The 27,024-nt window shown below is 53.1% G+C and overlaps 1 protein-coding gene across 1 annotated transcript in view; it reads left to right on the forward strand.

Annotated features, from left to right (window-relative positions):
• Kcnk5 (potassium two pore domain channel subfamily K member 5) overlaps nt 1-21,805 on the forward strand; it is a 43,770-nt gene extending 21,965 nt beyond the window's left edge. Inside the window, exons 2-5 of the mRNA XM_006984817.4 lie at nt 14,539-14,650; nt 16,037-16,203; nt 16,383-16,551; nt 19,246-21,805. Coding sequence (XP_006984879.1) covers nt 14,539-14,650; nt 16,037-16,203; nt 16,383-16,551; nt 19,246-20,117 — 1,320 coding nt within the window. The 3' untranslated portion in view covers nt 20,118-21,805. The remainder of the gene's footprint in view (nt 1-14,538; nt 14,651-16,036; nt 16,204-16,382; nt 16,552-19,245) is intronic.
• The last annotated feature ends 5,219 nt before the right edge of the window (nt 21,806-27,024 follow it).

Genomic DNA, 27,024 nt, shown 5'->3' on the forward strand with positions numbered 1-27,024 from the left:
CTGGAAGAGCCCGGGCTGTGTTTTTCCATCACCTCAGAACAAAACGCTCCATGCTTCTCGACCTGGTCACATCCCACACTGTAGTTGGCCTGTGACGATAGGTGGGCGGGGGACCATTCGGACAGAGCAGAAAAGCAGAGGCAGCTAGTCTAGGTGGCCCCTCTCCTTTTCCCCATGCCTGAGTGGCGAGGGCCACTTCTCCCCTAACTTGGCGTTCCTCTATATTGTCATCCCTGTGATCACTAAATGGGGTGGGGTGTCCAGGACAGAACCCCTGGCGTGAGACTTAAGAGGAGAGCCTCTACTTCAGGGTCACAGCCCTCCTTGTCTCTTGTCCAGTGGCTTTGGGGTTGCGGGGTGTTGTAGTCTCAGTCGTGACTCCGTCTTCTCCCAGTGGGTCAAGTCTGGACCTCAGAAGCCATTGAGGCAGAGAAAGCGTTCCCGGACTGCCCCTCCTTCCCCTGACCTACAGAGTACCGTCCATGCCGAGATGCCTGTGCCCGGTTCCTGGCAGTTTCTTGTACAATTTATTCCAGAGAGGATGGAGGCCAGCTGTTGTCTGTCTCCAGCCAGTGACTAAAGTAGAGGAAATGGGCTTGGACCACAGCCGGGGGGTGGGTGGGGGCGGGGGGTGGGGTTAGGTTAGAGTCGGGCGGTACAGAACGGGGTTCGTGACAGGTGGTTGGCTTTCAGAAGGAGCGGGCAGCGAGCTCTGTGCAGAGGATGGAACAAGATCACGTTTGGAGCATGGTTGAATGTCAGCCCCTCGGAGGCAGGTCCTGGAGGCGAGATTTGCGGGAAAGGGGCACAAGCAATCAGGTAGACGGTTTCCTGGAGTTAATACTGCCACCTAGCACCCTGGAGGCTTTTATTTTTTAATTAGTGAAGAGGTTTACAGTTTAACCACTTGGTCGTCTTAAACACATTATAATCAATAGGCTGCTTCATAACCCCTTATCGGAACCCCCGCCTTTAAGGATGGGTAGTTAGTTACTCATTATCCAGGCCGCCAGCCCTGGCTGGAAGAAGGGATGTACAGGTGGGGCGGGGAAGCTTGCTACTTTGTGACATCTTGAAGGACACAATGGGACAGAGTCAACCACACTCCTCAAAGGGTGCCCGTATAACCTGGAAGTAACGTGTGACAGGGGCCCTGGAGCAGGCCTCCTGCTGGGGAGGCAGGAGCTGGGAGCCCCAACATAGGCATCTGTGCTCAGTGGAGCAGAACTGACAGCCACTGGGACGGGGATGCTGCCGGGGTTTGAAAGGGCTTCCTTCCCTCCTTTCAGGAGAGCCTGAGCTAATGGCACGTACAGAAAGACCTGCGGACCTTCAACCACCTTGGACATCCCTCACTCAGCCTCACCCTCCTCTCTCCATCCAGTCTCTTTCCTCTGGAATCTAGTTCCAAAGTCCACAAGGAGTTGACTCAACAGGCCAGGACCTCTGGGGAGGGGGAAAGCAGTTAGCACCTCACCCACGTCAGCCACGGGGCGCTCACATCAGGCCCCAGCAGGCAGATGTTGCAGACCCCATCACTTCGTTGGTTAATGTGGAGTGCTCCCCAGTGGAGGTTCCGCTTTGGGGTTTAACGGTGTGACCGAAGTCTGCCTTCTGAGCTCTGACCCGTTTAGGCAACGTACATGGTGAGTCAGATAAACAGATGCCTGGTAGCATGATGAAGTGTGATGAAGCACTGGGGGATGGCCCTCCTGGAGGAGGAGATGGTGGAGATGAAGCCTGAGTGAAGGAGGATCATGAGCCGTGGGCAGGTGCCTACAGGATCATGAGTGGAAATGCGCCAAGCTCAAGCCCCTGTCCCAGTCTCTGACCTTCAGGGTGGTGGGTGATAGGCATGTTGTCACATGCAGCAATCACAGGCCCTCAAAACTCGAATCTCAGAGGTGTAAAACAACCGTGACCACATCCACTTTGCTTCCCAGTATCCACTGTGTCCAGAACCATGGTGCCCACGCTAGCCTAAATGGAACCATGGTCTCCCTGTTGTACAGATGTGGATAATTTAGCCTGGCACGGACATGCCCCCGGTGACCTGCTTGTAGGGGTAGAGCCTGGGTGTGTCTGCTCCAAAGCCAGGATCTTTGCTCTGGAGTGGCTCCCAAAGGAGGATCCCACACTGGACACTTGGGGCTTTGAAGTGAACTTGTTTGGCCGTCTGGACACGTATGTTCAGTGCAGACCTGGGCCCCAGGGGCCAGGAAGCAGGCAGGCATGAGGCAGGGCAGCTGAGCTGCAGGGGAACCAGCTCTCCCCCAGGTTGTCTGCCATGGATGGGGAGATGGCCAGTCAGCGGTTCCCACGGTGACCTCCTTTGTAGCCTACTCAAGGTGCTGTTTTTAGAAACTTTGAGAGGATGATTTCCTGTGGCTACTCCTTCATCTCTCCTCAAGGTCGTGCTGAATTTAATAAAGTAGGGAGCCTAAGTCTGCACGCACCCTAAAAAGTGTAGTCAAGGTTCGATCAGAATGGGCAATGGCTCCTACTGTGTTGCCCTCGTCGATCTAGAATCTTCCCATCTTTACAAAAACCCTTTTTTTTTGACAATTCCACACGTGTCTACAATGTTCTTGATCACATCCACCATGGCTCTCCCATGTTCTCCACAATCCCGCCCCTGCCCTTGCCAACATGTGCCCCTCCTGCTCTGATACACACCAGTTAGTGCTGTCTGTGTGCACGTGGGTAACCTACCAGGAACCACAGTCCCTAAGAAAACGAGTCCCCTTCCCTGGCGGGCATCAGGAGCTGGCAGCTCCTCAGCCTGGGGCGGATGGACCCTCACGAGCCCCTCCCCATCCATGCTGGGATTATTGACCCACTTGATCTTGTACAAATAACCGTGGCTGCTGTGAGCTCCTGAGTGGGGGCTGCACCACTCCCGGGGGACTGCACTTCTTGGCATTCCTCTGATATGCCTTCGGCCCTCTCTTCCACGGTGTCCCCTGTCTTCTGGCACTGCCCTGGGTGGCATTCCCTAACACAGTTGTAGGGTTGACACTGGATCGTCGGGTTTTTCTGCAGAAAGGGAACCTCAGCCAAGAGTTAGAGCTTCTTAAGGCTCTGCCACCAGCTTGCTGTGTGTTTTCAACCATGTCAGTGAGCCCCTAGGCGGATTCCTCATGTGTAAATGGTAGGAGGGGTATCCAGGGATCTCCTGACTCTCCTGTAACATAGGGGGATGTAGGGGAGGTATTAAGGGCCTCGGAGTACTGGAGCCTGCTGTGTGGTCTAGGGGAAGAGGGTGGCTCACATGTGAGCCCCCACTCACCCTTTGACATGGGGGAGTGTGAGCACAGGGCCAAGAGGTCTGCCTGCTTGTCTGGAATGGAGGCATCCAGTACGGGGACCCCTTCCCAGAGCCCTGAGCCACATCCTCAGCCTGGTAGGCCTGTGAAGCCATTTCCTGTCCTCCCCCCCCCCCCGACACACACACTGGGGGTACCCTCTTGGCATTGGGTGGAAAGGGATGAAGTCACAAAGTCAAGGCCCAGCATCTCAGACTGGACACATATGCGCACAGAGCAGGGATCTGGGTCGCTTGGGGGAGGGCATTGGTGATGAATTGGGGCTCAGATGCCGCAGGGACCTGAAAGATGTCCCTCTTGTCTTGTAAGCCATAGGTAAATATGGAGGGGCCAGCTGGTGTGCATGTTTGGGAGGGAAGGGCCCTTTCCTGTTCCCCACGGCCAGTGCTTGGGCAAGCAGCTGTGCTCTGTGACTGCGTCCATGCACAGACAGGGATTCCCAGCCCTCCGGGTGCCTCAGTGTCCTTGCTGACATTCCATCCTGAGCTCAGATCCCCTCCAGCCCTTCCCTGTACTCCTGGCTCCGCCAGTCCCTGCCAAACTCCGCTCTCTGCGCTCATGGGAGGAATGCTGGCTGCCGGGAACAGGGCAGGTGACCATCCCAGCCCGAGAACAATGGGGACAGGGCCACCTGCCTTGTTTTCTTTGTCCCTTCCAAGTGAGAACAGGGTTCCCAGTCCGGAAACCCAGAAGTAACTGCTAACACCCCCCCCCCCCCCCCACTGCTCCCTTTTGGCACAAGTCTGCTCCCCAGGAGTTCGGGAGTTCGAGAGAGCGTGAGACCTTTCGGGTGGTGCCTCTGAGCTCCACCGAAGCTGCAGAGAGAGGGCGGAAGGGGAATCCCAGAGTTGGATGGGAAGACAGTCACAAAGTGCTGACTCTGGGGGGTGGGGGTGGGGGTGGGCAGGCTTTAATCCCTTTAGGTCCAGGGCAGCTGTTTTTGAAAATTGGTTGAGGGGATGGGGTGGGGTGGTTCAGTCAGTAAAATGCTTGCCACGCAAGCGTGGGAACCTGAGTTCACAGGTAGTGTCCCAGTGAAAATCCAGGTGCAGAAACAAGTGTCTGTAACCCCAGCCCTGGGGAGGCACAGACCGGTGGGTTCCTGGAGCTCTCTAGCTAATCAGCCTAACTGTGTCTGTGAGTTCAGGTTCAGTGAGAGACCTTGCCTAAAAAAAGTACAGTGGAGAGGAGCTGAGGAAGGTATCAGAGGATGGTCTGTGGTCTCCACGTGCACAGACACTTGTGCATGTGTGTGCTCACGTGAACACATACACACACGGCACACTCGTTACCCCCACCCCCACATGCGTGTGCACGTGAAACCTGGAACAGCTTTTAAGCATCAGTTTTCCAGTTCCAGTCCTGACTATTATTTCAGGGGGTGGGGTGCGGTAAGCCCTAGGTAACAGCTCCCCCCCACCCCCATGTGAAGGTATTGTCCAGGTCAAGAAGCCACAGCACATTAATCTTCCTTTGTGGTTTCACTTTCTATAATTTCTGATTACTTATGGTCAACTGCGGTCCAAAAGTATTCAACAGAAAATTCCAGAAGTAATTCATGAACTTTAACTCACTGTTCTGAGTCACATGGTAAGATTTCATGCCCTTTGCTGCTTCCTGCCTGGGACATGAATCATCCCTCTTCTCTTCATCCAGTGTATCCACACTGTATCCGCTACCTCCCCATTACTCACCTCATCGCTGTGCGGGGGGGGGGGGGGGGGGGTCCCCAGTTCCGGGGTCCCATTGGTCCAGGTGATGCATCACTGCCTGTTCTCTGGCATCTGCTATGCTGTCTTGGAAGACAAGTGGGACAGTCCTGTAGTGACCCCTAAAGCGAGCAGGGTGCCCTTCTCCACCCTGCATCACAGGCTGCCTGGGTTCCTGGGGCTCCAGTTGAAACCTGGGTGTGAGTTTCCCTGCAAGGCCACCATGGCAGTGCATTGTGGAGCCTCACCGGTGCTCGGTAGGGTGCTCTGGCTGGTTGCCTTTTCAGGGACAGCAAGCCAGGTGGGCACCGGACACGTTCCTTCAAGGACGAAACATGGGTATAGACAGGAAGGGCCTCCTCTCCAGCCTGGGGCGTATGGGGAAGACGGAAGGTGAACTGTGGGCCTGGCAGCGGGGTTCTGGGGTTTTAGGAGGTCATGGTCAGATCTTCTTTTGTAGAGAAGATATAGGCATAGAGGCTAGAGGTGGCTGGGAAGCCTCCAGGTCTTGGTAGAGAGATGCTGTGACATCCAGCACACTCAGAAACTGTAACAAGTGATGAAGGAGCAACATGGTGTAGCTCCCCCTCCCCCACCCCCACCCCTGCCGCCCACCACCTGCCCCAAAGGAGACCTGCCCTTTCTTGGGTAAGAAGGAAAGACCGCTGTGAGCTGGGCCTCCAGCTGGCACAGGGCGGGAGGTGGTACCCCTGGACTCTTCCCTATACCTTGGTCTGAACTATGGCTGCCCCCTGAGACACGCCCCAGTCACCCTGGGCTGGGGAGAAGGCAGTGAAGAAAATACCAGAAATTCCTTCTCCCTGCCCTATGCCCTCTGCTCAGGCAGAAAGACAGAAGGCCCGAGTTCTCAGCTCCCACTCCCAGCACTAAAGCCAGCTGCGAAAGCTTTTTGTTTGTGTGTTTGTTTTGTTTTTATTATTTTGCTTTGAAGGAAATGGCTTGCTTGTTGGTTTGGTGTGATGTGTTTGTTTTGGACGGGCGGGCCTTGAACTTGTGCTTTTCTTGCCTCTCCTGGAGTGTCAGAATTGCAGGTAGGCATTCCCAGGCCTCATTTTGGGGGGAACTGCCCACCCCCACCCCAGACAGGGTTTCACTGTGTAGCCCTGGATCTCACTCTGCAGACCAGGCTGGCCAGGAACTCACAGAGATCCACCTGCCTCTGCCTCCCCCAAGTGCTGGGATTAAAGCCGTGGGCCACCACTGCCTGGCAACTTTGGGGGGCAAATTTTAAAAATCCATGAACCGGTCAGGCGGTGGTGGCTCACGCCTCTAATCCCAGGAGAGGCAGTGGTATCTTTAGTTCTTCCAAGATATTTTTGATATGTTCCCAAGTTTCAGTGGGGATTATCAGATTGAGTAGGGGTCAACTGATCAGCTGGGTATACTGATGCTCCCCATTGGCCCCTCACTTCCCACCCTGATACCCTAAACTGCTTTGAGGGATGAGGGATGGTTTGGGGTCTTCCTCCCTTGACCTATGCCTGTCTGTAGCTTAAAAAAAAAAACAGACAGTTGTACTCAGTAGGCCCAAACTACAAATATTTACCTGACAGGTATCTGACTTGTGTAGAGAACCCCTCCATTTCCGATGGGTTCTTCCACCCTTGGCTTCCCATGGGGGCGGGGGTGGGGGTGGGGTGGGGTCATATTAGAGACCAAATGGACATGGACAGCGAGTGAGTGTGAGGCCAGGGGCAGGCAGGGCTTTTGTTGATTGTGAAACTGAGGAGAGCTGGGAGCAGAGAGAGTTAGGAATTAAGTTCAGAGAAGTTGCCATCTGTCCCTACTGGCCTCACCTCACCTGAGGAGAGCCTCTGGTGCTGGCACCCACCCACTCCCCAAAGCACCCTGCTCGGTTTGCTTAGTTGGATGGCACACTGGTGAGGATGGCTGAGAACTGGAGGCAGGAGATAAGGTCCTTCTGAAGGATGGGTAGGGTGCCTCGGTTTCTCCCTGCCCTTGACACCTAACTATGGAGACACAGTGATTTCTTCATGAGGCCTGAGGATGAGATGATGATATAGGAAGAGAAAGGAACTGACAGTCGTCACCTCTTCTTGCTGGCCCTGCCATAGTCACAGGCTGAGAGCTTGTGGCCCTTCCCAGGATCTGCCCCCTCCTCCCGTCTCTCCTGGGGGCAGGTGGCCTTTACTTGGATCTCATACGCCTACAGGGTCTGTGCTCCTAATTTAGACAGAGAAAGACAGATGCGCTCTCGTGCTGACGACAGGCACACCTGGCCAGTCCTCACTGGGTCCTGGATGCTCCTCATGTATTCAGAAGACACAGACAAGAGCAGCCCGACACTTTCCCCAGGCCTGCTGCTAGCCTTGGGAGACCCTGTCCAGCGCAGTCCCAGGTAGGTCCGACTGCTTTCCTCGAGAACAGCTAGTGTCTGAGATGACTCAGTCTGTCATCGCTACAGTGGAGTCTCTGTGACTAGGGGTGAGTGTATTTGGAGAGGAGGTGTTGGCAAAGAGTCAGTGAAGTGCCAGGCAGGTAGTAAATACATCAGCCGGCTCTGACTTCTATATTCCTTTTCCTGTTCTTTCCATATCCACTGCCTTTGTGAGGGTTTCCGGAGATGACAGGTGCCCTTCCTGCAGGAAGGACAATCTGGTCACCCCATGGGCATTCCCCTACCCCTGACCTGGCTCCGCCACCGCTTGCTCTGCTGTCTTGTGGCCTTTCCTTGGCTCTTTCTGTCCCCTCCTCGCACCTCCCCCCCCCCACCTCACCCCTCCTCCAGCCGGCTCCTTCCCTTCCCTTAGGTTGGGGGAACCACTGTCCCTTGGTTGGAGGTTGTCTTCCCCACCCCAGGACTCAGCCTTATTCTGGACACCCCACCATTTCTGGGGTCAGCACCCCCCCCCCTTTCTGCTGGACAAAAGCCTCTACTTTATTGCAGATAAAATTGTTCAAAACCCAATTATAGTCAGCCATGATGGTGCAAGCCTTTAATCCCAGCACTGAGATGTAGGGACAGGGTGATCTCTGTGTAAGTTTGGGGCCAGCCTGGTCTATATCGCAAGTTCCAAGCCTGCTGGGGCCACACAATGAGTTCCTACCTAAAAACAAAACAAAACTGTTTTAGAACAGTGCTCGAAAATGTTGGGGTGTGTGGGCATCAGAAGACAAACGAGCTGAGGCTAGAGTACCCCATTCTTCATTCAAGTTCACTTGTTAGTGTTTAATTGTGCAGCTACTCCATGCTAGGCAGAGGCCTGAGCTCCAGGAGTACGAAGTCTCTCCCTTCTTGGAGCTTATACTGCAGGGGGGACCCACCTTTTCTGGTGACATTGAACATTTCCTTTGTGATTATCTGGGGCAATGTGTTATAGGCCTGGCTTCATTGTACTATGCAGCCTAATGCGTGCCCGACCCTCTCCCTCGGTACTCCAGTGCTACTGTCTGGGTTTACATCCCAGCTCTAACACTGACCTTGGACTGGAGTCTGCTTTCTCATCTTCCCAAATAGACTAATAGTGGTACCTGCTTTACAGGGTCTACTCATTCACTGAGCGAAGTGTGTTAAGTACTTGGATCAGCACCTGTCCCCATAGGTGCCCAAATATCAGCCTAACAGCCAGTGAGAGACACTGAACAGTTTCAATATTTTCAGTCTCAAGCACTGTGGGCAGGTGGGGTGGCTTTCCAGGCCAGTGGGACCATGTGAACACAGGGTGTTGAAGAAGGGATCTAGAGGCAGCCAATGAGAGTCCAAGGATTCCGGTTCTTGGAGCACCACCGTGTGTCTGTACTTCTGCGGGGGCAGTTACTCAGGTTGTATCTTACACAGCCGAAGAAGGTTCTGTGTTCAGGAAGCCATAGTGGCTGTAGGAGTTGCAGGCGAGGCCGGATAGCTGCATGGGGGCTGGCTGGTTAGAAGACATAGGCGCATGCCTTGGCCACAGTTTCCTCTGCCCCAGGCAAAGAAATGTCCTACCTGACTGTGGCGGTGTGGATGGCTGGCGTCTATGGTTCAGAGTCCGGGCATGGATATTGGCTTACTGGGGGCTGGGTGGGAGTGGTGCCCTGGTTTTCGGGCACTGTTTTTTCAGCTGGTGGGAAGGAGTGGAAGTGTGCATAGGCCTCCTTCCTGTGGCCTCTGCCGGGGAAGGGGACAGGATCGCCGTGATTAGGTGGCCCTGGGTTCTAGTCCCAGCCTTGTAGCTTTTAGTACCGTGACCTCTGGCTACTTCCTTGCTGTCTCAGCCTCAGATTCTCATTTGCAATGTGGAAAAAATGATAGTGTCTTTTCCAGCAGAATTCTGTCCTCATTAAATGGGCTAAAAGGCACGTAAAGTGCTGAGCACAACCCTTGGCATGTAGTAAGACCTCAATAAATCACACTGGCTTTATGGTGAAGGTGACAAGCGGGGAACTCAATTCCGTCCCCAAACAGGAGCCTGGCCTGGATTGTGCAGGCTCGGCCCCCTCTCTCCATCACCCTCCAGGCTGAGGAGGAAAATGAAAATATTGTCTCTTGTGAATTTAGGAGCCAAGTTAAAGAATACGGCAAAGGAGCAGGGGCCACCTCCTCCTGCGAAAGCTGTTTCCCTAACCCCGAGAACAGGACGCCTCGTCTAACAGGCTTTGCCCGACTCCCCCACGGCCCTCCCCTGACCCAGGGATGACCTCCATCCTGGGTCAGCCCTTCTGTTCTGGGAGACTGGTTCAGGCCTCCTCCTCACTCTGTGGAATCCCAACCATGGCCAGCCATGCATCCCCACCAGAACCATGGCTCCACACAGTGGGAAAGTGGGTAGCTGGCCCTTCCCAAGTTAATATCTGGACTCAGTTCCGTGCCAAGTGATGTCTGGCAGAATCGGGAAGAACCAGGCAGGTGCTGGATGTGTCAAAGTCCAAGCAAGGGGGTGCCTGGCCACGGCAACACTCTGCGTCCCATCCTGTAATCATCCCTCCCCACCCCCATCCTTGTTCGATCTTTGACAGGGAGCCGTGCAGATTCCAAAGCCAGCCACATCTGGGAGTGGTGGGTAGGGGAAGCAGCAGCAGGGGCCACTGGGAAGCCCCGGGGCTGTTGAAGCGGTGGAGGGAGGGAAGCTTGGAGGTGCAGAGACTCCGAGCACGAATGTGCCAAGTCTTCACCCCACGCGCCCATCTCCCACCTCTGCGGCCCTTTTAGAGTCCTGGGCCTTCCCACCATTGCAGGACTTTGTGGTGTTTAACGGCCCCAGGGGCTCTTGGAATCAGAAAAGGCCTATCTTCTCTATCTTCCTTATCTGTCCTTGGCAGATGACTCAGGAGGACTCATGCAAGTCACGGGTAGAGCAGGTGAGCCGTGGCTCCTGTTAACCCAGGGAGAGGCCGGGCCTTCGAGCTCTTATTCAGAGGACACCACCACCAGTGGGGTGAGGGCAGGAAGGCCAGGACTGCCCTTCTCCATGCCATCCTGTATTCTTCAGCTCTGTGTTACGTGGCTGTTTAGTCCTTTCTCAATGATTTCCAAATCACGGGTGGCCTTTGAGCAATGAGGCATCATGGGTAGGGCTGTCCTGAGAATTCGTCAGCGTTTCGTGCCCTTGGCCCGCTGTCTACATGGCAGCAGCATCTCCGTGTCAACCGTGAGAGCAAACCTCTGAGAAGACAGAGTCTGTCTGTTGACAGCTGTATCCCCCACCTGACATACAGTGCTCCCTCTGAACACTGTCTGCCAGCCTTTCAGAAACGGGAACTGGCTCCATGTGTACATATGTATGTGTATCATACGGTCTCCTGATGGACGGTGCTCTCTTGGACCTAACCATGTCTCAGTACCAGGAGCTGATGACTACAGAGGCAGAACCTTTATCTACAGAAGCTTCTCTGGTGACTCATACATGATGTGTAAAGTCTGACACAGAGTGGGACTGCGTGTGACGTGTGGCCTGACCCTGAAGCACAGTGAACTTGGTATCTCCAATCCTGGGTAGATAGATAATCTACCTCGGGGTTTACTTTTCACCCTTGTGTTTGTTGATCTATATAGTCAGCTGAGACCAAGGACGTTCCCCTTTGTCCTGTACTAGCTTTTCCATTTTCTTTCTTTTTTTTTTTTGCATGTGCGTGCATGCATTGGAATATGAATGTACATGTAGAAGCCAGAGGTCTACATTGAGTCTCTTCCTCTGTTTATCTCTGCCTCATTGTTTGAGACAGGGTCAGTCAATGGACCTGGAGCTTACTGTTTCATCTAGATTGGAACAACACCCCCCTACTCCCCACCCCCCAACATATCCACCTAGTAGTTGTCCTGCTTCCAACCCTGGGATTATAGGTGCATTCTACCCTACTCAGCTTTTCTGTGGGTGCTGGAAATCTGAACTCAGGTCCTGGCAAACACCGTACTCACTGAACGATCCATCTCTCAAGCCCCCTCCACTGGCCTTTTCTAACTCAAAAGTGCGAAGACTTGAAAATGGAAAAGATCCTCATTTTGTATTAATTCTGACCATGTTTCCTCGTTGAGTATTGTGGCCATCTTCTCTTTCTGCACGGGTTCTTCATCTTGCATCTTCTGCCCAAGGGAGTGGTGAGCTATTGATAACTTGACTACGCCATTGAGTAAATGAAAGAAGCCATTGTAGAGGCCAGGCCTTGGGCATGACCGTGGAGACCTGTGTCTGGACTGGTAATGAGAGCACTGTTTAGGGATGTTAGCTGCCTTTGAATGGACCCAGATACTGGGTTTTTGTTACTGAAGGTGGCTCGGGCCGCCTTGCTGGCTCTGGGGTTGAGTGCCTTGAACATGACATCAAGGCTCTGCACCCTTCAGTGAAGGAAGTGTATGCGACTCATTCCAGATGTTCAAGTCTCCCCATTTGGAAGGCTTTGGGAGTCATACTTGGTGGTACACACCTGTAAGCCCAGCATTCAGGAGACTGAAGCAGGAAAATTGCATTTGAGACCAGCCTGGGCCTCTTAGAGAGACTTTCTTTCTGTAAACACACATCTTTCCTGTTCCCCAGGATTTCAATGGGAATGATCAGAGGTGGTAACCCAACGTCATTTTAGATCCAAATCAAAGCTATTCTGCCTATTGATTTGTTTATATAGCTCTAACTGGCCTGGAACTTGCTATATAGACCAGACTGGCCTCAAACTCAGAGATCCACCTCCCTCTATATCCTGAGTGCTGAGATTAAAGTGATGGACCACTACACCCAGCCTATTATTTATTTATTTAAACTTATTTTTATAAGTTTTAATTACATCTATGTGTGTGCATTTGGGTATGTGCAAATGCATGAAGGTGCCCCTGGAGGCCAAAAACACTGCATCTCCCTGAATCTGGTGTTACAGGCAGTTGTGAGCAGCTCAGTGTGAGGGCTGGGAACCAAACTTGGATCCTCGAAGAGTCCACGTGCTGTTAACTCTGGGGCCATCCCTCCAGCTCCTTGCTTATTCATTTTTGAGACAGAGCCTCTACCGCAGGCTGGCTTTGAACTCCTAATCCTGCTTCCACCTTCCAAGTGTGCCGCCCAGGGCCTTGCGTGTGCGAGGTGAGCACTCTACAAGCCTCATTCTTGCATTCTCTTATCTGTTTCAGGCTGTCTGGTTTAAGATTTCTGAGATAACAGGTGGGGGCTGAATTGGTTCTGCTTTTTTTCTTCCCATCTGTGTAATGTCAACATGTGGAGCTCTAGAATTTCCTCATTCTCTTGCTCCAGACAGATTTTTAAATACTAAATTGAACTTCTAAATTGAGTGCTGAAGTGTGTCTTGGTACCAGAGCTATCTCCTAGCAGGTGTGAGACCCTGGGTTCAATCCCCCAGAATTGAGGAAAGAACCTGTTGGATGGTTCTTCAGGTCCGCCAGCATCTAAGATGCCCTGTACATAGATTGCATAGACCTCTAGCACCCCGGGGGAAATGTGTGAGATCCCATTTTCCATGTCTCCTAGGCTTGGGAATGGCAGTGGGAGGTAGAGCAGCAAGCGGCCTGTGGTCTGATGGGGTGTCGGGCAAGCATGTCATCATGGAAAATTCTTCGCCTAGTCCACAGATCCATTTACACAAGACTCTGCTGCTTCTGCAAACTGCATTCCTTCGGAACCATCCATGCGTTCCCTCCTTCCCTCCAAACCTCAGTCACGCTTCGGCGGCCTAGAAATGATGGTTTCTCCACCTCTCCTTTGTTTCCACCCCTCACTCTGTTCCCCGCTGTCCTTGGCTTGGGTTTTATAGGAAACTTGGCTGAGTTCCTGGTCTTTAGTCTGATGGGTCACCCTGGGGCTGATCCTCAGTGGCAGAACTTGAAACCCCCCTCCCAGATTTAGAGCCCCTTATGGGGCTCTTGGGTACAGGCTCTGGCAGCTGATACAGCTCCATTGGTAGGTTGAGTTGAGTGGTGGGCAGAGCTGAAGTTTGGAGTGAGGCAGGCAGAGGTGTGTGGAACCAGGTTTGGTACTTCTCAGGAAGTCTTGGAGTACTGGAGTAGATGATGCCTGCCCTGGGGCCTCCTACCTGTTGGAAACTTGGGGGACTCGTAACACAATTTTGATCACCTTGAGGTGTACTACTCACCACCTGTTTATCGTCCCTGCTCCGACAGTGGCTTTAGCCCAAGGCAGAGAGAAGAAAGGCTCTCCAGGCAAGGGGAGCCTGTGAGGAGGAGGGCTCACGAGCATCCTCAGTATGGGGAAAGGATGGTTCGCTGGTTTACATATCCTCAAGGACATGTATACTTGGCCTCAAGAGGATACTGAGCTGAACTCCGTGGCCATCCCACCAGGAAAATGGTTGGAAGTTCCTTCCCAGGCCAAGGAGGACTTAGGAACAGGGGATTTCTGAACTGACTGCGTGTCATCCGCCTCTTAGAGAGGTGGAATAATCACGTAGCTTAGAGTTCAGTCCCAGGACCAGCATCACCTGGGAACTCTTTTGAAAGGCCCTCTTCCCAGTAGCCTGTGGTACAAGCCTTCTCAGCTCTGTGGGTGATTTGGGAACCAGGTGCCTGGTTTCATGTCGCTCCCGAGCTATGTGGACCTGGGTAGATCATTCAACTTCCCTGGTCCTCTATGAAATGTTTCAGCTCTTTAATACAGATATTGCTAGATATTAGGATGATTAAATGAAGATGCACTGAGGTGTGTCGTTGGTCTGGGCTAGGGGCTCAGGTAGCCCAGGCTGACTTCAAAGGATAATCCTGATCCTTCCCTTCTTTTTTGGATTTTTGAGACAGAGTTCCTCCCCAGCCCTGGCTATCCTAGAACTCACTATGTAGATCAGGCTGGCCTTGAACTCCTGTCTCTGCCTCCTGAGTACTGGGATTATGCATCACCACTGCCCAGCTCCTCTTGCTCCCTCTTCAGTGTTGGCATTTATAAGTGTGTGCCATGATGCCAGGTTTATGCCGTGCTGGGAACAGAGCTCAGAGTATGTATGCATGCTAGGCAAGGGGGACTCTACCACTGAGCTACATCTCTGTCGCCCAGAAATCATCTCAGCCCTGACCTTCCCTGTGGTTCTCTTTACAGGTGGTGTCTGATGCTGCAGATCAGGGTGTGGCCATTACAGGGAACCAGACTTTCAACAACTGGAACTGGCCTAATGCCATGATTTTCGCAGCCACGGTTATCACCACCATTGGTGAGTCCCCTTAGACCTTTGGTATACCCACGTCCACATCCTCACTCCTATGAAGGCACATACAGTTTTACCCTGGCCTTCTGATTAGGAGGGACTTAGTAAGTCCTGGGTGATGGGCTATACCTGTGCAACTACTTCCATAGGAACTGAGTGGGACTCTGTATCTTTATTTACGTATGTGTGTTGGTGTGTGCATGTGAGTGTTATTTGTGTGGGCACACACGTGTGCGTAGATGCATATGTGCGGGAGTTCAAGGTTGACATCAGTGTCTTCTTTGATTGCTCTCTACTTTATATACTGAGGCATGGTCTCTACCAAACCAAAAGTTCACCATTTTGGCTAGTGTAGTCAGTTTGTTCCAGGCATCCCATGTCTTTGCCACCTGTGTGCTGGGATGCTATAGGCAGGCCACCACACCCACCCAACCTTTACATGGATTCCAAAGGTTCTGAATTCTGCTTGGTCCCTTTAAGCAGAAATATTGGCATGGCCCGATGGCCAGAGCCACACAGCTTAGATAGACTGCTCACCAAACAAAGCTCCAATGTTCTCTGGCTACATGGCTGGCCACTCTAGAAGTCAGTGGCTTAAAGCAGTTACTGTCTTCCATCTTTCGGGTTTGGCTAGTTTCAGCTGACAGTTCTTGTGTGGGGCTCTGCAGCATATGGTAATCAAACGGTGGCTAACCACTGGCCTGGCGGCCAGGCTGGCTTCTCCCACCTACTGCTTGACCATTGGTGCTGACGGCTGGCTGTGACTGAATGCACAGGGCCTCTGCATGTGGCTCTGCAGCTGGGCTCCAAGAAGGAAGATTCTCCAAAGTGCGTGAAGACAGGGAATCGCAGTGGGCTTTCCCAGCCTCACCTGCCTGCATCACTTCTGCCCCGCTGGCCAACCAAGTCACTGATACTCAGACTCATAGACTACACCTTGACATGAGCATTTGCATAAGGGCAGGGGGATTAGGAGTGGCCGTCTTTGGAGTCTGCTGTCCATACTACTTCTGGGTATCGGATCAGTGAGGGCAGGGCATCTCTGTACCAGAATGAACCAGTGGAGCCAGCCCCTAATGATGGTGGGCCTCGTGCCTGCCTACAGGGAGGTCCCAATATAATGGAGGGGACAAAGCCCTTCCTGTAGAAATAGTTGTATAAATGACCAAGGTCAGAGCATGATCAAGGGAAATACTGCTTATATACCTATGTTACTAGAACAGGGTCAGTTTGTCTTAAAGAATGTGTCCCTCTGAAGCTGGTGTGCGAGCGTGCGTGCGTGCGTGTGTGCGTGCGTGTGTGCATACCCACAAGAGGCAAGAACCCAGTTGTGGTGGTGGTTCCATGTTCTTGGCTGTGATGTGTCCTTTGCTTCACCCTGTCTTCCCTCAGGTTATGGCAACGTGGCTCCCAAGACCCCAGCTGGCCGCCTCTTCTGTGTCTTCTACGGTCTCTTCGGGGTGCCACTGTGCCTGACGTGGATCAGCGCCCTGGGCAAGTTCTTCGGGGGACGTGCCAAGAGGCTGGGCCAGTTTCTTACCAGGAGAGGAGTGAGCCTGGTATGTCCCGAAGCCTGGGTGCAGAGTTACGGGGTGGGAGGCACCGGGACAGGAGGGGAGGTGTTGGTACGGATGCCGGCTGTCCTGTTCGATCTGCTGGAGCACCTTGGGCTCTGAATCCCAGCCGGGATCCCGGAGTCCTTTCCCACGGCTGACTCGCTTTCCCATCACCCCACCAGCGCAAGGCTCAGATCACGTGCACGGCCATCTTCATCGTGTGGGGCGTCCTGGTCCACCTGGTGATCCCACCCTTTGTGTTCATGGTGACGGAAGAGTGGAACTACATCGAAGGTCTCTACTATTCCTTCATCACCATCTCCACCATTGGCTTTGGGGACTTTGTGGCCGGTGAGTCCCTGCCTCCTCCCCCTGACCTCTGCCACATCGCCATCTCCAGTTTCAGTTTGAGGGGCTCTGTTGGGGTACCTGATAAGCATCCTCTCCTCTTGGTTGTTAGTATTTTACCTCTTTCCTGCCCCCGCTCCAACACACACACACAACACCAAATTCACTTGGATTCACCTTCCTACCTGTAGAATGTGAGCCTTTTTCCAGAGCTATAGATCCAAACATACACTCTCGCGTGTGTCCACGTGCACCCCCCTCCAACCCCCCTCACCCCACCCTCACACACAGCTGAGCCAGGGTGGCTCCCAGACAGACAAGGGAGGCCTTCTCCCCACTGCCCTGCCCCTCAGCCCTACACACTCCTCCTCTGCTTAATCCCCACAGGCAATGAAGAGGTTCTTTGTCCCCTTTGTGTGGGGGCCTGTGCCTGCCCCAGCCACCCGTGCTCAGTGCCCTGTGCCTGTGGCCTGCATAGCCTCCTGGTCCCTAACTTTCTTGAAGGCCTTTTGAACCAGTGTCGGGCTGTGGCCTCCCTCTTGACCTCCACCTCTGCTCCCAGAGGTCACGGCACCAGCTGCTCTGCCCAGAGGGCAGGTAGAGGTCATGCCTGTGCTCCTTTTTGTGTGGAACGCTGTGAGGGGGCAGTTGAGTGGGTGGAGGGGACAGGACGCTTGCTCTAGTGGACACTCCTGACCCCAGCTTCCTGGGGCCGGCCTGCTGTCTGGACACAAAGTGAGAGGCACAGCCTGTGCATTGTATAGGTCCAGGGCCCCAGAGCCTGCTGAGGGGAAGCCTGTGGTACCTTTAGCCATACTTCTGAGCTCCAGTGAGACAGCAGACCCGTCCTCCCATGTTTAGCGTCTGTAACAATAGCTGCACGTTTGAGTCCACTTCAGTTCCCCGGCACTGAAGGTAGAAATGGGCTGTGTGAGGCTGTGGCTTCTCTGCTGCCATTACCCGACTCTGCTCGTGATCAGGAGCCCTGTGCAAGGTCGCCGTCAGAGCAGGGCACCTCCTCAGTCGGCGGCTCTAGCTCCTGCTCTGGGGAAGGCCCTCATCGGGGCTGGAGGTTGCCTCTTTTAGGCCCTTCACTTCAGTTACTTCCCATCTTGGATGAAGATCGAGGTAGCCGCAAATACAGAGTTACAAAGGCTGTCTTTGAAAATTACGTTTATTTATTTGTGTATGGGGGGTGTGTGTGTTCTCCGGATCACACTCAGGTCCTCAGGCAAGCAGCTTTACCCGCTGAGCCACGTCACCTGACCATGAAGGGACTCTTAACTCCTTCTAGAAGGGAGAAGGACCTCTGAAGCTGCGGGGCGAAAGACTTTCTGGAGCCTGTTGTCCCAGAGGAGTTTGCAGAATGGTGGAGCCCTCCAGGCCGATCGGTCAAAGAGCTACCCTGAAGAGGGCAGAGACAGGGAGGCAGACTCCACCTTGGAGGGGGGTAAAGAGTTTAGAGCGCTTCTTGCCAGGTCGGTGCTTCCTGGGTCGTCTTGACCCGTCCACCAGCATCATTCATAGTAAATCAGTTAGTCCCTCCCCGGTGCTGAGGCTGCCAGCACCCCGGCTAAGGTTGAGTTTCCATTCTGTTTTCAACTGAGCTGTGATGCACTCACAGGCTCGGAGGAGCAGAGAAATGGACAGCTCAACTACTAACAAGCTAGCTGTTGTTCACCAGTCGCCCCCAGGGCCCTTTAACTCTCCCCAAGCCGGGAGGAGCCTCAGTTCTGGCTTTTTTTTTTTTTTTGCAGTTGGAGAAACTGGGGCTCAGAGTTGGGCTAGGCTGGAGCCACAGTCCTTGAGGGAGAAGATAGGTGAGGGTCGTCCAGGTCTGTGTGTGCGTGTGCGTGTGCGTGTGCGTGTGCGTGTGTATGCGCAGAGTCAACCTCAGGGGTCATTTGCTCAGAAGCCATCCACCCTTGGGTTTTCTGAGACAGAATCTCATTATCCTGGAGCTCATCTATTAGACTGGCTGATTGGCCAGTAAGCCTCAGGGCCCCGCCCATCTTCATCTCTGGGAGTGAGAGCTGCATTCCTTTACACCTGGCCTTTTAAGTGGAGTCTTCTGCCTTTCTTTTCTTTTTTTTTTAATAATTTATTTATTTGTATTTTATGAGCAGCGATTGGTGTTTTGCCTGCATGTATGTCTGTGTGAGGGTGTCAGGTCCCTTGGAACTAGAATTACAGCTGTGAGCTGCCATGTGGGTGCTGGGAATTGAACCTGGGTTCTTTGGAAGAGCAGCCACTGCTTTTAATGGCTGAGCCGTCTCTCCAGCCCCTTATGTGGATTCTTGAAAAGTAAATAAACTTTTTTTTTTTTAAATGTGCAAGGAGTTTTTGCCTGCATGGATGTCTGTGTGTCTTATGCCTTCAGAGGCCAGAAGAGGGTATCGGAGCCCCTGGAACTAGAGTTACAGATGGTTGTAAGCAGCCATGTTGGTGCTAGGAATCGAACGTGGGTCCTCTAAGAGAGCAACCAACGCTCTTAACTGTGGAGCCAACTCTGCAGCGCTTATGTGGGTTCTGGTGCTGGAGCTCAGGCCCTTGTCTTATAAGCACTTCTTCCTGGGCTGTCTCCCCGGGTCCCTTCTTCGGCCCTGTACTCTTCATGGTCTTCACTCAGACAGCACAGCGTTGGCCATTGCTTTTGGTAGGCCTCTGCTGACCCCTCTGGTCTTCCTGTCTTCACAGGTGTGAACCCCGACGCCAACTACCATGCCTTGTACCGCTACTTTGTGGAGCTTTGGATTTACCTGGGGCTGGCCTGGCTGTCCCTCTTCGTCAACTGGAAGGTGAGCATGTTTGTGGAAGTGCACAAAGCCATCAAGAAGAGGCGGCGGCGGCGGAAGGAATCCTTTGAGAGTTCCCCACACTCCCGGAAGGCTCTGCAGATGGCTGGGAGTACAGCTTCCAAAGACGTCAACATCTTCAGCTTCCTGTCCAAAAAAGAGGAGACATACAATGACCTCATCAAACAGATTGGGAAGAAGGCAATGAAGGCTAGTGCGGGCGGGGAGAGGGTCCCAGGACCGGGACATGGGCTGGGACCTCAAGGGGATGGACTATCTAACATCCCTGCATCCCTGGTACCTTTGGTGGTCTATTCCAAGAATCGAGTGCCCAGCTTAGAAGAGGTGTCTCAGACTCTAAGAAGCAAAGGTCATGTGTCGAGGCCAGCTGGTGCGGAGACTGAGGCGCAGGCCCCCGAAGATGGCTACCCAACCGCTGAAGTGTTTATTAACCAGCTAGACCGGATCAGCGAGGAGGGCGAGCCATGGGAGGCCCTGGACTACCATCCGCTCATCTTCCAAAACGCCAACATCACCTTTGAAAACGAGGAAACGGGCCTCTCGGATGAGGAGACCTCCAAGTCTTCCGAGGAGGACAACTTGGCCTCGAAGGAGCAGCCTCAGCAGGGGGCTGTGGCTGAGGCACCCTTGAGCACGGGAGAATTCCCTTCATCGGATGAGTCCACCTTCACCAGCACCGAGTCTGAGCTCTCCGTGCCGTACGAGCAGCTGATGAATGAGTACAACAAGGCAGACAGCCCCAGAGGCACGTGAGGCGGGCCTGGCTCCCCACCTGCTCTCCACTGGCTTCCTCCCCTCACCCGGGTTATCCTGTGATGGCCAGACCCCCCGAGGAGAGGGCCTGGAAATGAGATGGGGAGCCAGGGGCCCGCTTTTCCTTCTGTCTTCTCCAGCTGGTTGCTTCCATGGGATGTGACATCGTCGGCCCAGGACAGGCCTCCATTCTATGGGAGGCTGCTGTCCTGGGCCTGCCTGGCGGGAGTGTCTGCTGACTCAGGCCATGGAGGCTGCAGCACTCACCCTAGAGGGCCTGTGTCTGCTGCCTTCGTCTTCCCCCGTCTTTCGGTTGACTGTCATACGGTTCTCTGAGGCCAGGAGCTTCAGCTGAGTTCACCAGTGTTAATGGGCAACGCCTATGTGCCTGGCTCTAAGCTGGGCATTTGGAAGAAGGAGCTTGTAAGACCCAGGGTTGTCGTGTAGGAGTTCCCAGGTGTTCTGGGGACGCACAGATATGATGGGGGTTTGGGGCACCTCAGTACCCCAGTAGTAACAGGACCCAGCTGCCCATCCACTCATTACTCTGCCCAGCAAGCCCTCTCCTGCAAATCTCAGGGCAGGGACTGTGGGAGAGGGAGGGTGGTGTCCTCTGTGTGTCCCAGAGCCTTGTCCCATCTCAGAGTCTCTCTGTAGCAACAGCAGGCCCAAGGCTTTCTATACCCTGGGAGTGCAGGGGAAATGGGGGTGGCTGTGGAAACTGGGACTTGGGGCATGGTCAGGGAGCTCAGACATGAGGTGCAGGCCCCTCGGCCCCTGCCCGATGGAGGTAGAAATCCCAGCCCCAGCCTGGGCACCCACACTCTCAACCACCATCTCTTTCCCTGGGGATTCCCTCACTGCCTCCCCCGCTCACTGTTCTCTTAGTGGGGCCTGTGGGGTGAGGCCACACTGTTCTTGGCTTCTAGAACTGTGAATTGAGCTCCGCTCTCCAGCCACTGTGGTGGTAGTGTGTGTAGGTGCCAATGGGCATGTGTGTGTGTGCGCGTTTGGGCTGGGGAGAAAAGAAAATGTGAATCTTACTGGACCAGATGTTCCTGGTGAGGTCTGGGAACTAGCTGCTGTATAAGTCCTCCATGCTCAACCTCCAACCAGCCCACTCTGGCCTAAATGTTTTTTGCTATTAATATTTTTTTATGAACTGTTTTTTTTTTTTTTTTTTTAATACCCAGAATCTGTCATGGTCTTCAGAGCCAGTACAGAACAGGGTCCCTGCGAGTGGAATGGATGTCTGTACAGGGCACTCTGTGGTCCTCTCAGCTCTGCCTGCCCTTGTGTGGTAAGGTCAGCCAAGGCCTCGTGCAGAGCTGGGGGGACACCACTGCAGGTCACTGTGTGCTGGGCAGGAGACGCGAGTTGCCAGTTCAGCGGATAACCTGCCTCAGCCCCTTCCCTTGCCACGTGCGTTCTGCCGAGGGGCACATAGGGCCAGAGCCGCCCCCCCCCCCATGATGACAGTGGGGGTGTGTGTCCACACCCCCACTCTTCTCCAAGCGGTTGTAGGGGCCACGCTAGCCTCGGGGGTGGGAGGAACAGCCTGGCTCCTGTGACAAGTGCCCTAGGCTGAATGTCCTGGAGCCACACTAACCACTGTATGCATGTACTGGTGGTGAAGGCAGATGTAATTTATTTGAACATTTTTACAATAAAACACATGAACAAGCCCACTTGCTGTGTGTTGTGTGGGGCTGGGAGCAGGGTGGGGGAGGGTGGGGTGAAGACTCAGGACGGGTTGATGTCAGTAGGTCAGAAGGATTGGGGTGGAGCAGAAGAGGTGTGGAGATCGAGGACTCAAACAAGAGCATCCAGGAGCAGGGCAAAGGAGCTATTCTTCTGACTGATCTGATGCCGTCACAAAACGTTCTGCCCCAAAGCAATCGAAGGAAAAGTTATTTGGCTTACACACTTCCAGGCTACAGTCCATCATCAAGAGAAGCCAGGGCAAGAACCTGGGGGCAGGAATCATGGAAGAACATCATTTGTTGGCTTGACTTATGACTCATTACAGGCTCATGCTTAGCTAGGTTCCTTATACGGCCCAGGACCACCTAGGGAGGGTTCTTCCCCCCAGTGCGTTGAGCCTGCCTTCATGAGTTATAATCCAAACAATGTCCCACAGCTGTGCTCACAGGCCAATCTGATCTAGGCAGTGCCTCAACAGAGGCTCTCCTTTCAGATAGCGTCAAGTTGACGATTAAGGCCGATCAGGACATGTAGGATGGTGGTGGCCAAGTCTGCCCCTCACTAGCTTCCAGATGCCTTTCTACAGACTCTACACCCAGCAAAGCGTAAAGGAAAAGCCTTCACCTTGCAGTGGTTCTGCCCCAGAAACGAATGGAGCAAGAAGCAGATGTCCGAGGCACAAAGCTGTGCAAACATTAGTAAAAAAAAAAAAAAAAAAAAAAAAAATGGGGAGTTTGGATTTGAACCCAGGCAGCACAGTCCCTGCTCTGTCCACAGCCATCATGGTGGGATGAGATGGCTAGGAGGTTTGTGGTGGGTCTGACATCACTGGAAGGGCCTCCCATCACCAACTGGGTGAAGCAGGACTTTCTCAACTCAAGGAGTTTGGAAACAGAGCATGGACACCCCGTTTAAAAAAAAAAAATGTGAGCTAGAGAGATTAGTCACAGGTAGAAACATTGGTCAAGTGGCCCTGACTGCAGTTTGATCCCCAGAGTACAATTAAAGAGCCGAACGAGGTGGCTGGAGTCCAGTTCCAGCCCCAGCATCCCTCGAGTGAGATGCCAGTTGGAGACGGGAAAATCAGATGGAGGCTCCCATGCACAGCACAGTGGCAGGAACAGTGAGACCCTGCCTCAGAAACCAGGGTGGAAGGAGGGAACTACTCTGGAAAAGCCCTGACCAACCTGTACATACGTGCTCATGTTCATAAACACACGCACAAGTAAATCTTTCAAAAATTTTGCCTGGGTTGGGTGGCGGCGGCACACGCCTTTAATCCCAGTACTCAGAGGCAGAGGCAGGCGGATCTCTGTGAGTTCAAGGCCAGCCTGGTCTACAGAGTGACTTCCAGGACAGCCAGGGCTTCACAGAGAAACCTTGTCTTCAGAAAAAAACAATGTGCCTGGTATGGTCACTCACACCTGTAATCCCATTGCTCAGGAGCGCAAAGCAGGGGCGTCTGGGAATGAACGTCCTTCATGAGGGCATGGTCCGCAGATGCAGCTAACTGTAGTATTTTAAACCCTCCCCCCCCCCACACACACACACTCAGACATAGGTTCAAGGCTTTCTACTTTGTGGTTTGACTTTGACCTTAGGATAAAAGCATCATCACACCGACACCCTTTATTTAGCAAGAGGTTGCTTCACAAGCTCCTCTGACATTTGCCATTTAAGACATAGCACAGCCCTTCTGTCCCAACAACACCAGTTACCGTACACTGGGATTGAGACTCAGGGAGTGGCTTTCGGGGCCACAGCTGAAGCGGACACACTGCGGATTATCAGCAGACACCGAGGAGGGTCGGGCTGTGGTCTTCCTATGGTCAAACTTAATCTGGAGCTTTCTGAACATGTAGGAGAGGCTGTACCGCAGCCGCAGCAGAGCCCTGGGCTCCCCAGCTTCCTGAATGGCCATGGACAGAGGTGAGAGATAGGTAGGGGGAGCCGTGAGCAGGCCTGAGGCTCAGAAGTCACTGGACACTCTGACAGCGACAGCCCCCATTGAAGCCACTGGATCATCCATAGCCCAGGCCAGTGTCCCAGAGGAGTTAGACTCAACAGACTCAGTGAAAGTCCATGGTGTTCCTACTCCAGCAGGCTGCCCCTCCCAGCAGCCTCTAGGCCTTGCTGCTGCTGCCAGAAGCTTTCCTGCCCTGGGGTAAGAGAGATCCCTTCTCTCCATCAGCGTCACTGTGCTCACTGCTCCGCGGCCACTGTTAACTGGTCACCTGCTCTGTACTGGGTGAGGTACTCACACTTCTGGTGCTGCTAGGTGGGGCTGACAGATGACCCTGCATCCAGGGAGTGAGAGTGATGCTGGTCACTTTTCAGACTGTGGGATGGGTATTGATACTCATTTGTTTGAGTAGTTCCCAGTCTTTTTTGTTTTTTTTTTTTTTAATTCTCTAAGATTTATTTTCTAATTTTAAATTATATGTATGTGTCTTGTGTGGGTATGTGCATATGAGTGCAGATGCTTGAGGAGGCCAGAAGAGGGCGCCACAGCCCTTAGAGCTGGAGTTTACACATGGCTTTGGGCTGCCTGATGTGGGTGCTGGGAACTGAACTCAGGTCCTCTACAAGAGTAGTACATGCCCTTAACAGCAGCTGAGCCTTCTCTCTAGCTCCTGGAACTTAAAAAAAAAAAAAAAATCATTTCATTAATTCTTTGAGAATCCCATGTATGCATTCAACATATTTTGATTATATCTACTCTTATATTTATCTTATATATTACTCTATTGTATTTACTCTAAGAATATTACCCTATTTATCCCCCTAACTCTTCCCAGGTTCATTTCTCACCCCCTCCCAACTTCATATCCTCATTTTTGAAAATAACCCATTGAGTCCAATTTGTGGACATGGGTGAGAGGTCACCCACTGGAGCACAGTGGACATACCAGGCCCACAGTCTTCGAGAAAACGGACTCTGCTTCCTCTTGTGGTTATCAGTTGTCAGTAGCTCCTCAGTTAGGGATGGGGCCGGTGAGCCCATCCCCCATGCAGGATGCCATGTTGACTGGGGTGATCTTATGTGGCAGGCAGATCTTGCGCAGGCAACCAAGTTGTTGAGTTCATGCACACAGTGATCCTGTCATGTTCAACAGATACGGTTTGCTCCAATTCTCCCTGACCTCCGGCTCTTAAAGTTTCTCTGCCCCCTCTTCCACAATGTTCCCTGAGCCTTCGGGTAGGGGTTACGCTACAGATGTCTGTCTCATGTGTGGCTGAGCACCCCACAGATGCTTGTTCTCTGCACTTGACTGGTTGTGAGTTTTTCCATTAACCACCATCCGCTGCGTTAGAATGCTCTAAGATCTCTTTTATCTACGTCTTTTAAGCCTAACGTATTATTAACTTCATTTTACAAATGAAGAAAGTAATTTTCCCCAAGTTCAAACAGCTATGAGGTGGCAGAAAACACCTGCCCAGACTTGCATTCCTCTTCCTCACATCTCCCTCTGGCAGTCCCTGATCTGATAAGGAAGACACCCTCAAAATCTGGTGGAGGTGGCTGAGGCTTTGGCCTTCAAGGAGTCTGCCATCTGAGGGGCTGGGGAAGCCAGAAATGGAGAAACCAACACACATATTCTGTCTCAGCTGCTTTTCTGCCTTCCTGTGAGACCCCAGAAGAGTCACCATGCCAGGGTGCAGGAGGAGAAAACAACCTCCTTGGGTGTCACCTCATCCTGGAAAAGGCCTGGCAAGGGTGATTGCTTGGGGAGTTTCTGAAACCTAAATCTGGGAAGGAAGTGGGCAGGTTGGGCGGATTACCCAAGGAGAGGTCTCCGGCGAAGACCTCTCTTTAGGAGACCCCTGAGGTTTGGTCTCAGCCCTGCCCATCTGCTCTCCATGTTTGAATAACAAATTCCTGATTTCAAACAAACAAACAAACAAACAAAGCATTTATTTGGGGAGGAGGACAACTACATAGTATTTGTGGAAGTCCGTGGACAGCTTACAGGACACGGAAATCTCCTCTCATTATGTGTGTTCTGGGGATCGAACTCAGGGCATGGGGCTTGAGAGCAAGTACCTTTACCTGCCGAGCTGTCTTGCTGGCCCCAGATTCCCGATTTTGAAACCCAGGTACAACTGGCCCAGGCCCCAGGTGCGAGCTAGCCTGGGAATCTCCGGGATGTCCATGTTATTCATGACCCATTTCTTCACCTGCCTTTACTTTCCTGGAGCTTTCTGCTGTCAGCTTTCCATAGCCACTCATTAGCCCTCCCTGGGTCGGGGCTGGGTGTCTTTTCCTGTCCACCTCTGTTCAAACTGCTGTGACCTGTTCACATTCCCTGTCTCTGTACCCTCTTCCCTGGCAGAAAGCGGTAGCAAGGACTGGATTCCCACCAGGGCCTGGACGTGTGGAGATGGGCTCTGCTTTCTGGTGTTTGGAAAAATTCAGGGTGAATGTCCCCCAAGTCCCACCCTTCTCATTGGCAATTCTGTCCCTCTGTTCCTGGGGCAGAGGCCAAGCAGGGGGGAAGCTTGTTTCCATGAGGGCGAGTCCCAACAAAGCCAGGTGGATGAACTTGAAGGACCTTGTGGCAGAGTGAGGTGGCCTGATGAGTCACCTTGTCTTATGCCAAGTCATCTGAGCCGAGAGGGCAGGGCCAGGACACAGCATACCTGACGTCTCCCCACCTGAGAGCACGGTGGCTCCAAACCTCTCCTGTGCATCTCCTCATCTTTACTTCTTAGTGTTTCCGGCTGATGGGAGCAGAGTTCCTCTGCGCCCCCCCCCCGCCCCCCCCCCCCAGTTCTGCTGTGTCTCTGGAATACCTCCGCCTTCACCAGCCATGCACAACTGTGCCCAGCCTCCTGGTTTACAAAGCCCTTTCACACCCATTCCTACGTGGGATTGCCCAACAAGTTGAGGCGGACAGGTGCAGTATTTTACAGCCTAGACTGAAGGGCCTTTTGCAAACGAGGAAATCTTGTGGTGCCTTGGTTTGGGGCCCAGGAGAGCAAGGCCTCAGGCAAGATCTGGGGCATGGTCAGAAGTAACAGAAATAGAGGTGGGGTGATAAAGGAGAAGAGCCAATAGAGATATACTTTAAAAAAAAATTATTTTGAGCTGAGTGGTGGTGGTGCACGCCTTTAATCCTAGTACTTGGGAGGTAGAGGCAGGCGGATCTCTAAGTTCGAGGCCAGTGTAGTCTACAAAGGCAGTTCCAGAACAGCAAGAGCT

This window comes from Peromyscus maniculatus, chromosome 9 (assembly GCF_049852395.1).
Source record: "Peromyscus maniculatus bairdii isolate BWxNUB_F1_BW_parent chromosome 9, HU_Pman_BW_mat_3.1, whole genome shotgun sequence".
Taxonomy (NCBI): domain Eukaryota; kingdom Metazoa; phylum Chordata; class Mammalia; order Rodentia; family Cricetidae; genus Peromyscus; species Peromyscus maniculatus.